We start from the raw sequence: 12280 nt of genomic DNA on the forward strand, positions 1-12280 counted from the left end.
ACTATTTGTGGTTGTATAATTACTCATGATACCACATGCCTTACAATACCCAAGGAAAATCTATTGGCTCTTAAATCCAGTGTTCTTATTATTTGAATAGAATTTTTACCATATTAAATCTGTTTATCTAAGTAATAATCAGTTGAAACTGTTCTTATTAATAAAGTTATACTCTTTGACTCAAGTGACAAATTCAGGTACACTCTTAGGCTTTTGATTAATAAAGCGAACAAGCAGGCTTTTTATCAACAGCATTTATTTATAGCAAGGTCATCTTATGAAACATAGATGTGCCCATGAGTGTGCATGTTGCAACTTTTTTCAGCTCATTGTGAATATATATATATATATGTATATATTAATATTTGTGTATTAGAGTCAATAATGTTTACCAGTTGGTAGAAAGTTATAGAGATTATTCAATGGTTAAGAGTCCACACTTCTCTTCCAGAGGACCAGAATACACAACCACCTGCCACTCCAAATCCAGGGTATTTGGAATCCTTTTCTGACCTCTGTGGACACTGAAATCATGTTCACAACCCATCGATATAGTATCAATAGTTGGTGAAAATCATAATGATACTATGGCTCTACACAGACAGACAGGCAGACACACACACACACACACACACACACACACACATGTAGATGCATTGTGTGCAGAGAGGCACTTTGGAAAGTAGAATGTATGCATGAATATTTTGGCTAATGTAACTTGAAGGTGCTGCCTAAAATGTGGGAAAATATTTATTTGATCTTAGATACATTTGATTTTAATCTGGCATTAACCACACTGCATTCATTCATCATATCTCATGACAAATCAGGTAGTGCTCAACTGCATGTTTTTGCTAGTTTAAGGGATGTGCTTGTGTATTTAATCTAAGTTGTTCCATAGTGACACTAAACACAATTAGTTGGAGGCACTTAACCTGGTGGGAACATACATGGATATAACTTTAAACCATCTTTCTCACACACACACACACACACACACACACACACACACACACACACACACACACACAAGTGATATCATGGTAACAGAAAATAAAGACACACGGAAGTGAAAAGATTAACAACATACAGCAGTTACCCTATTGTGTTATATTTGATAATTTGAAACTTTGAAACCAAACGTTCCTAAAGAAGAAACATACCTATGGGATTTATCGGGCCATATTGTTGTTTTTATCTCCTTAAACGTGGACTGAAACCCATCTTTTCATTTTTAATTTTTAATGCCTATAAATAAACAGTGAAGCAGTTCGAGTCTGATAAAACAAATTCTGAAGACTTGTTTCCCAATTAATTAGTTTAACCTCTAAATTATTTAGTTAGGTTTCTAAAAGCAGAAGTCCCTGCCACCAATTTCAAACTACAGCATCAGTGAATATTAAAATACTGTGAGTTATTTGTTTTACCCTAAACTGGAGTATGATTTATTCTCAAATGAGTAAAGATATCCTATGCTATACGTTTTATTAACTTTTTATTTGTTGTTAAACTTGTTTTGCCTTAAAAATATCTCATGGATTTATTTTCATTGGCCCTGGCAATTTTACCAATTAGAAAAAATGAAAGCACAAGCAGTATTCCCTTTTGAAGGATAGCTATTCATTAATATTAAGTGGAAGAAGTATAACATAATATAAATGCTTGAGTTTTAGCCATAGGTTATACTAACCTTTCTCTATTTTTAATTATTTTGATGCCTTGAAAGGAATAGATAAAAGGAGAAAATAATATAGATGTTTATACAAAGTTATATGTATCTTCTTACATATATAATTATATATTGACAGAAATACTGTGATTCTGATATGATAGCAGACAATAATGCATATTTAAAATTCGAGTAGCTTAGTTTTGGGACACGCTGATTCTTATAGGTAATTACATTCAAAACAATAAATACTCTTCATTAATTCTGTGTGTCTAAATAAAATTATTAAAATTGTGCCATAGGCTTTAAGTAAATTAACAACATTCCTTTATGGTTCAGGATTCTTGTGATAGCTTCATAAACAGTAGGGTGAACATGCATTTCATTATACTGTTCCTAAATCACAGTATAAGGTACGCTATCAACTGATCGCTTCCTTTTACTCCTAGTTTGAACTGGGCACCTATATTACTCTTTTATATACTTGAGAATGCCAGTCATTTCTAATGGACACACCAAAACAAACCAACAATCAAAACCACTGTTCCAGATAAGGAATTGTAGAATAACTGCAGCTCTCTTACTGTTTGACCCTTTTTGATCTCGGTAAGGTCTTATCTGAGCTACTTAGAGATTCATTGAACACACGGGAAGAAATCACTCACAGTCAGCTTGCTTTGCAATAGTAATAGATCCTAGCGAGAGATGGAGGAATTTAAATATGTGATTCAGCTAGTTTCCGCTCTGTTTTGAAAGATCCTCATAAAGAATGAAGATTAGTCACGGTGGTGGTGCAGAACCATAATGCCAACCCTCAGGACATTAAGGCAACGGGGTCATAAGCCCCATACCAGTTCCTAGCTTATATACAGAGAGCTTGTCTTAAAAACAAAACCAATATTGTTAGGTCATTACTCTTTGGCTAAACAGATGCTTTTATTGCTCATGTGCAAATCACTAGGAGTCATTCAGATTGACAGTGGTAAGACATGTGTGAGTGGTAAGACATGTGCGTAATAAGTGCTTTCTTTTTCTAGATTCTGCCCCTATGAAATGTCCAACCAAACTTTTTTGTGCAATTTCTAGTGTAGAAATAACAGTTCTTTGTTTCTCAGGTTTTTCTTGTTGTTGTTCCTTTACTATTCTTGTCAAATGGTGAAATAAGAAAACAGTGAAGAAACACGTATCCAGGAGAGGGACTGTTGTGTGAAAATATTAAAAAGAAACACCATAAAGAAAAAGAGAAAATAAATCCCACTGAGTCTGCATGTTTCACTTGGCCTAGCACAGCTCGACAGTTACTTTAATAAGATGAGAAGGAAAGTGTCTGTTCCGTCCTATGCAAAGACATCCAAAATACAGTCAACAAACAAAGAACGATTCCCACATTTCTTTAAATATATATGACAGCATAGAAGTCTTTTATAATCAGTAGCTTTTCACCAGTATATGAAGCAGTGAGTAGAAAAATATGCTTTGCTTTGAAATTCCTATGTATTTCCTAAAATATGTATTTAACTGACATGTTGAAAATATGTTGCTAACAACACAAAAACACATCACAATGATAAGTTCGTGTCTCTGTTATAGTTTAATTTTCTCGGTATAGACTTTAGTATCTTTAGGAAATCCCATTTAGGAAAATCTAGTTGAATTATAGCTACATTTTAGTGTGGTTGAGCTGTCAGGAAGCAACCTTTAGGATGGATGACTTTTTAAGATTTTCTGCAGTTTCATATGACAGTAGAGCAGTCATAATCTTCAAAAGACATGATTTCATTTGTGTAAGTAGTTACACAGTTTTTTTCCATGAGTGCTTTAGGATTTCAATGTCTGATTTATGACCATCTACTATCATTATTTCTTCTCTATCTTTGAGCTAGAGTTTATTTTGGAAGTTATAGGAAATTCTTTTAGAGAATGTGGCTATATGGAATAGGTTCCTGTGAAAGTAGGAATATGTAATATAAATTGATTTATTACAGAAAGCATGGACATGAAGGAAATCATTCTTTGCCATCTATAGTGGCTTCATAGTCAAATATTTATTAGGCAATATCCTGTTTCAGTCTGGGTTATTTGCTAAGCCATATGAAACCAATGCACATCAAAACTCTGACCACCTAACATTTATAGAGTGCTTTACATAAGGAATGAATTTTTCCACAAAGGAAAAATTTTTAGAAAACAGTAAGAAGGAACACACTTCAAATCTCTGTCTTTGATAAAATACACTGGGAGAAAACTTTAATAGTGAAAATCTTTAGTCTCCATTTAATCTTTTCTTGGCATCATTTTTATGTTTTGATGAAATATTTTATGTACAGAAAATGTATGAGCATGTGGTGCTTAGACATTCTTCAAATTATAATATATACACCCCTGTCTGCATCATCCTAGCAACATCTGACCCAGTGTTTTTCTCCTGCCCGTTATCTACCAGCACTGTCCTTATCAGTTCCAAAGAGCTTTGGTAATATCTCATTTCTGATACCCTTTTATTCCAGTGAAGTTGTGGTTTGTATCTCTCAGGAATAGACATTTGCACTTTAGATAAGAGGTTGTCAAGCAAAGGTGACGTCGCTAGATCTTTGGCAACATCTAGGGGTTTTGTGGGTGAAGAAGGGAGATGCTGCTGACGCTAGAGGCAGAGACCAGAGATGCCAGTGAATACTGGAAATGAACTAACCTCAACAACACAATTGTTTTCAGCCCAAAATGTCAATTGTGCCGCTGTTAAGGTAGCCTACTTGAAATAAAATTATACTCGGCCAACAGTTTATTCAAATGTACTTTCATTTACATCATGAAAAATAGTATAAGTAATTATAAATATTCCCATTTCATTCTCTTCCTGTGTGTCCCTTATTCCTTACCCAGCTTTCCAATTTTTTTTTTCACCAAATGGCATGCTACACTTGGTCCTCTCCAAAGATTAATTGAATGTGCATGGTTTATTATTTAAAAACAAAAACCTATAGTATACATCGGCAAAGGCTTTATTAAGACCCTGGTGGCTTTTTATTTGCATTTCTTTGAAATGACCAGATTCATGAAATGTGGAAAATGCCTTGTGTGGTTGTTCCTTCCTTTCCTCTGTTTTCTATCTTCACACTTTATTTTTATTTTTTTTTTTTTCTATTCTGGTTGGCAGAACTCCGCTGATTGCAGCTGGAGTCATTGGTGGGCTTTTCATCCTGGTCATCATGGCTTTGACATTTGCAGTGTACGTCAGAAGGAAGAGCATCAAAAAGAAACGAGCCTTGCGGAGATTCCTGGAGACAGAGGTAATGCCTTCACTACTGTTTTTGATACACTTGGGGCTTCCCTTTATGCATTACAGGCCTGCATGATACTCTATTTTCTAAGGCAATTGAAAATGTGGCTTGGCTTATGATGAGTTTGTATGCTATATTTTTGTACAAACTTGTTAAAAGTAGAATATATTATTAACATAGTTAAGGTATTAGGGTCAGAGCTTGAGAAGAATGGATTGTACTGGGCCTGAGAAATTAGTGTGTTGGAATTTTAAAAAGTAGATTTATTTTGGGTGTGAAGATCCTCACCCTGAGTAAAAGATATCTTAGTAGCTTTATACCCAGCAAGTTGGGTTTAGGAGAGGCCATCTTAACAGTAGGACTAGGAAATATGGAAGAAACAAATAGAGATTACCTGTTTGAAAGTACGCATTAGGTGTATTTTAATTAGTATCATTAAATTGACAGCCAATTATTAGTTACACCTAAAGTGAAAAGCTGGGCATTAATGTTAAAGCTTAGAGTTGTGGTGGCATGAGACTTTTAGCACGATTTATGAGATGTTGTGCATTACATATTGAAGATATAAAATCATCCATAAATCATCACCATTTTGTGTATGTTGCCGCGCTGAGTTCTTCAGCATGAGGCTGATAGTATGCTATGTACAGAGACAAGGGATGGACTGTTACAGAAGATGCTACAGCAGCTGAGCTTTAATGAGTCTCATCCTGATAGTCCCATCCAAGCCACTTTCGGTATATTTTCTTTCTTGTCAAATGGCTTTCTGGCTGTGCTTTCCCTCTTAAGACTCTCAGGAATGTCAATACTCATTCTTTAATAAATTTGACACACTGGCACACTAGAAACGGGTTATACCTTAATTCTTGTTACTTCAGAAGTCTCCAATTTGAAAATTATTGCATGGTATGTGCCAAGTATATATGCAAAAATACGCTACACATACAAACATATGTGTCCATTGCCCAAAGTGCTGAAACCTCCTCACCAGTTCTACATTCATCCTTAAGTGATTTTTAAATTAAACCTTTTAAAGGTTCATCAGAGTTACTCATCATAGGGCTGGGGAGATGGCTCAATCAATAAAGTGCTTGCCTTATAAGCATGAGAACTTGAATTCAATCTATAGAATCCACACAAAAACTTACCCTGATAGTGATATCTACCTGCAACCCCAGCACAGGACAGATGGATTCCTTAGGCTCACTGGCAGGACAGCTTCTTGTGCTTGGCAGATTCCAAGACTATAGCAGACATAGTGTCCTTCCAAAAAGGTAGTCAGTGCCTGAAGTATGAACCCTTAGTTTGTGACATCCCATCACATACCCATGAACATATGCATGTAAACACACACACACACACACACACACACACACACACACACACACACACACACCAAATCATACATAGCATCTAAAAAGAGCCTGCTAACCAACTCCTGTAGAGTGACTTTCCAATAAAGATCAATCTCTGGTAGAAGGCTTTTGTTGTTGTTTGCTTATTTATTTGTTTTTTAATGTAAAATTCAATAATCTTTCCTGGGATATCCTTATTGACTTGAAAGAAATTTTTAATAATCTAATTTATTTTTTATTGTAAAGTGAGAATATGATAGATGTGTTTTCAAAATACTAGGAAACAGACTGAATTTGTTGATAATTTTTATCATGTCTTTGCTAACTCTGTGCCCACTGAACACAGGCCCGCTCCGCTGGTTTATCAGGCCATGATGTTCACAGAAGCAAGATAATAATGGGCAGGCAGGAGGGCCACAGCACAGTTAGCCTTGAAAACAGATGTTTAGCAATACCAGGGTAGTTCTGGACAATTGAATGCTAGTAGCCTTCAATTATTTTCTCATGCAGAGAATAAAACAGGCTATTTTGTTTGTTTGTTTAAACTTAAGTCCCCTTTAAACTAAAGAAATGAAGTTTTAGAAGCTTGTTATTTCTTTTATTTGAGCATGAGTTATAACAAAATTGCTACCCCAGGATGTAAGCTTTGGTTGCCCCAAATCCTCTGAATTATAGCAGACTCCATGAGCCAAGGGTGATGCATTCTAAAACAAAGGAAAGCCTGGCTGTAGATAATACTGAAGTTAAATTTCATTATGTTTGTTCCTATATATACATAAACTTGATAAAATTTGATTCATATGTTGGACATAATGAGTTAATTACATCTACTATTGATAAAATAAATCAGTTACTTTAAAAAAATTATTTTAAACTTAAGATTTTTTTTCTGAAAATTTCTATTTATTATTTTATAAATATATTACAAAATAACGGTAGCTGAAATTTCAGAGTGGGAGACTGTGGTTACGGGCTACCTCATTGGACACTGCCTCACCTATGCTAGTGATTACCCGTGATCACACACCTTTCCCTTCCTTCATACAAACTCTTCTGTTAAATGGCATCTTAACAATGATGTCTATAAATTTCAGCCTAATCATACAGGTTGACCACACTCAGCCCTCTTCCTGACCTGCTGCTTCCTACTGAAATCTTACCCTTCATATCCGTTTCATGTCTGATGTATTTTATACCTTTATACCTCCCTTCTTCAGAGACTGACACCAAGCTCTTCATTATTGAAGTGGCCTCTTTTTGTCACTCCATTTTTATTTCCTCAAAGCTGATCCTAATACACAGCTCTTTTAGAAGCCAAAACTAGGAAGCCTTCATCCCCATTCATTCTTGCATCCCTTCGTTTCCCAAAGCATATAAATATGCTCATCTCTCGCACTACTTAAAAGGAGTTTACAATGCACCATCATGAATAGATACTACCTGGTAGTCTGCAAGAAGAAGGAAGAATTTCAGGCCTACTTAGATAGAAATTGACATTTGACAAGAACCCTGTGTTCTTCGTGTCGTCACAGCCCAAAGGATTAGCATCTTGCTATTATCCTCTTCTGATACAATCATGGTAGCTTTCAACATGGAAGTGCTAATAAGGGGCTAGTTCTGGTTTAATTGTAATTTAGTCTTCTTATATTTTGGGTATGTACTGAGCATCCTATCTTGTAGGCAGCGTGCCTCTAGGTAGAATATACGCAGTGCTTGAATTCAGTCAGACAAAGAACAGGTACATAGAAAGGATAGAACTGTGGATGATATTACAAACGTAGTGTTCATCAGAGAAAAGCATGCCAGTATATTCGTTTAAAAGCGTTAGAAAGGGCCCAAGGGCAAGAAGTAACTGAGGATAGACTCACACCTTTGCCTTTGCTACACAGCTGGTAGAGCCCTTGACCCCCAGTGGCACAGCCCCGAACCAAGCTCAACTTCGCATTCTGAAGGAAACGGAACTGAAGAGGGTAAAGGTCCTGGGCTCGGGAGCTTTTGGAACCGTTTATAAAGTAAGTAATAACACAGTGCATGCCGTCGGTTATTTAGTATTGTCTCAACCTTTTGAAAAATAATAGCCAAAGTATTTCCTTTTACTATTCAACTAGAAGAACCTTGACAGTACTGAGAAGTTGCTGTGTAGGTAGTGGAATTTATTAATTTTTATTAAAAAAAAAAAAAAAAAGCTTGGGTAAGTGCGGTCTTCAGAGAAAGAGAAGAACTGCTGGTACTCAGCCACCTAGAGTTCTTTCAATCCTCTTTGAGCAGCTATTTTAATATCTTGTCCTCTGGCAAATTTCCATTTTCAACCTCCTAGTTGACTTTGCCCTAGTCATTGCTTCGGTGTTTCCAGAACTTTCGGGACACCCTACTGCAATCCTTTCCTCTTCCTTCTGCTCTTTTATCACATCTCTCTGTCAGCATCCTGCTTATTGATCACTTAAAATCCATATGAATACGCAATACATTAGTAGGATAAGAAGATTACATAACTTTCTAAAATCGATTACATATACGGCTTAGTAGCTAATATTAGTAGTTTTAATATCCTTGTGATTATGTAAAAGAATTTTACACTGTGAGAAACTCAGATCAGATAATACAAAAGGATAAACGTCATTGATTTTCAGTGAAAGGTATATCTGGAACGGGAAGTTCAACTGATGGTGTCAAACATTTACTAATTTAGTTATTTTACAAGTCCAACTCAGGGGCTAGCCCGACACTAACTGTGGTGAGATTTATATCAAGGGAAGTTTACATGAATGGTAAACATCAAGTTTAAGAAACCCTCCTGGGTTAATCGTGAAGCCATTTTCCTATGAGTCATTGGTACAATTCACAAAATTTACTTTTGCAGCTGACTGTACATTTCTAAGTGATATGTTAATCCTTTATTTTTACAAAACACGTGATTAATGTACATAGGAGTTTAAGATACTTACATTTCAAAATGTTCAGTGTTCTCCCTGTTTAAATCGATGATTTAAGCTGGTGTGGTGGTATAGACCTGTAATCCAAAACTTGGGAATCTGAGCCCGGGAAATTATTTAAGCTGTAATGTTTGAGACCAGACTGAACAATTTAGTGAAACAGTGTCGCAAAAACACCACCAAATAACCCAATTGAGAAATGGGGCTTGGAACTAAACAGAGAATTCTCAACAGAGGAATATCAAATGGCTGAGAAACACTTTAAAGAAATGCTCAACCTCCTTAGTCATCAGGGAAATGCAAATCAAAACAACTCTGAGATTCCATCTTATACCCATCAGAATGGCTAAGATCAAAAATTCAAGTGACACCACATGCTGGCGAGGATGTGGGGAGAGAGGAACACTCCTTCATTGCTGGTGGGATGCAAACTAGTACAGCCACTTTGGAAATCTATCTGGTGCTATCTCAGAAAAATGGGAATAAGGCTTCCTCAAGACCCAGCTATTCCACTCCTTGGAATATACCCAGAAGATGCTCCAGCACACAAGAAAATTTGTTCAACCATGTTCATAGCAGCCTTATTCCTAATAGCCAGAACATGGAAACAGCCCAAGTGTCCCTTAGTAGAAGAATGGATAAAGAAACTGTGGTATATATACACTATGGAATACTACTCAGCTATTAAAAACAAGGAATTCCCAAAACTTGTGAATAAATGGATTGAGCTAGAAATGATCATAATGAGTGAGTTAACCCAGAAGCAGAAAGACTCAAATGGTATATACTCACTTATATCTGCATACTAGCCCAAGGGGCATGTCCCACGAAAGCTTTCACTTACCAGGAAACTGGGACAGAGGGGAGGACATCCTATTGGGACTCTAGATGAGAGAAGCATGGGAGAATAGCAAAGTAGAAGGATACAGAGGGTCCTAGAAACCTACAAGTAGAACATTATGATAGGCAGATTTGGGCCCAGGGGTCCCACTCAAACTAAGGCACCAGCCAAGGACAATACAGGCAGTAAATTTTAAATACCTACCCAGATCTAGCCAATGGTCAGAACATTCTCCACAGTTGAGTGAAGAGTGGGATATGACTTTCTCACCTACTCTGGTGCCTCACATTTGACCATGTCCCCTGGAGGGGGAGACCTCGTGGCACTCAGAGGAAGGACAGCAGGTTACCAAGAAGAGACTTGATACCCTATGAGCATATATAGGGGGAGGTAATCCCCTTCAGAAACAGTCATAGGTGAGGGGAATAAGAGGAAAATGGGAGGGAGGGAAGAATGGGAGGATACAAGGGATGGGATAACCATTGAGATGTAACAAGAATAAATTAATAAAAAAAATCGTAAAAATGATGTATTTGTTGGAAAAAATATTATTCATCATAATGTAGACTAAATTTTCCTATCCTGGGTATCTGAAAATATTCTCATCTTAATAAAATGGTTACTTTCTTAGAAACATTTGTGAAAGTTTCATCACTTTAGTGTGCATATTTTGTTCTGTTAAGTCATTAACCAAGTGTCCAATTTGCACATATTCTAGTCTAGGCTGATTTTGTCTTTCAGGTCTTCAAAATTTTTGCAACTTCAAAAGACAGAAGTTGCCCTTTATCTATACCTAAATTATTTGGGGTAAAGATCCAAATTATGCAATTTTATACTATTTGAATTTTGAACACAATTTAGTTCCAATATTAAATAATTTGAGCTTTTACATATTTTAATGAAAATGTATAAAATTATTTGGAATAATGCATACATAATCCTAAATTCTATCTTAAATAAAGATATTGGAAGTGACGAGTTGAATAACTACTGTCCTACTGCCAATCTCTCAGACCCTCTTCTTTACCATGTGTCCTCCTTCCTTCATCTACATAACAATGTGCTGTCTCTCAATGGACCTAAGATTTCTCTGATAGCTTTTTGATTTTTCTTACCCATAACATGAATGAAAGTGTCCGAGCTAAACTACAGAGAAATCAAAAGCTTTTAGTGCTCTCTTTCCCTGTGTTTCATTTCTGTAATCATTTCTCCATGTCACATTGGCAAAACTGAACATATATATGTAAACAGATGCATGCTTATAGAAAGTATATTAGAAGTTTCAATAGTTTATTTAAATTATATGTCTGCAATATTTGCTGCCAGCCCTATTATTTAATAAATGAATTGTACATTGTAAAATATATTGTCTTAAGGTAGGAAAAACTATTGGTGGCCACACAAATGCCAATTGCCTATGTACTTATTTGCCTATTTTTCCTTCTAGCTGAAGCTATGTTGTGTTTCAGCAATATCGGTACAAATATAGTTAAATTTTATATGCTTATATCTATAAAGTAATGGCTACACTTTTTTTTCAAAAGTAAAACAAATTAATTCACAATGAATTTATGTTTTATTTTAAAACCACACGTTAGGAATATTTTAATATTGATGCTGTTGCTTTATAAAGTAACTCCCTGTGTGGTTATTTTACTGAATAATGGTAATCACGTTCTCTGTCCTAGAAACTATCTCTCAGAAAATATAGCCTGGGGTTTTGGATTCTTGGCTTTTTTTTTTTTTTTTTTTTTTTTTTTTTTCTTCCTGCTACTTCTGCTTGAATAACCTTTTAAAAATTATACCAAAAGTAATTTATGTTATTACTTTGCATTTGTACACATACATTTCCTTATCGATTCTGCTTTAGGCTAAAATGGCCGTAAACATCACCCTGAAGATTTAAAGCACTTTTTTTTTCATTGTTATTGCTATTCAGCAGCTCTAGGGCCTGTGTCTCCTCTATTGCTCCAAGTCCTGATAATACAGCACATTGATGTAAGTGGTGTCCAAACTGAAAGTGGTCTCTCTAACCCTGAGACCTGTTGACATCAAGGAAGAAGGGAGAACGGTAGCCTATAGTTTCCTCCTCCATTACAGATAACAGTTAAAACAGTCATAAGCAGTGTTGAAGTTCCTCCCAATCATGACATGGCATGTGTTTCTGTATTCCTTTGGACTATCTGCATGTTTTAAATAACTCA

The 12280-nt window shown here is 35.8% G+C and overlaps 1 protein-coding gene across 1 annotated transcript in view; it reads left to right on the forward strand.

Moving 5' to 3' along the window:
• Positions 1-12280, forward strand: part of Erbb4 (erb-b2 receptor tyrosine kinase 4) — a 1024038-nt gene that overhangs the window by 796845 nt on the left and 214913 nt on the right. The window contains exons 17-18 of the mRNA XM_051154155.1: positions 4824-4956; positions 8192-8314. Coding sequence (XP_051010112.1) covers positions 4824-4956; positions 8192-8314 — 256 coding nt within the window. The remainder of the gene's footprint in view (positions 1-4823; positions 4957-8191; positions 8315-12280) is intronic.

Source organism: Acomys russatus, chromosome 12 (assembly GCF_903995435.1).
Source record: "Acomys russatus chromosome 12, mAcoRus1.1, whole genome shotgun sequence".
Taxonomy (NCBI): domain Eukaryota; kingdom Metazoa; phylum Chordata; class Mammalia; order Rodentia; family Muridae; genus Acomys; species Acomys russatus.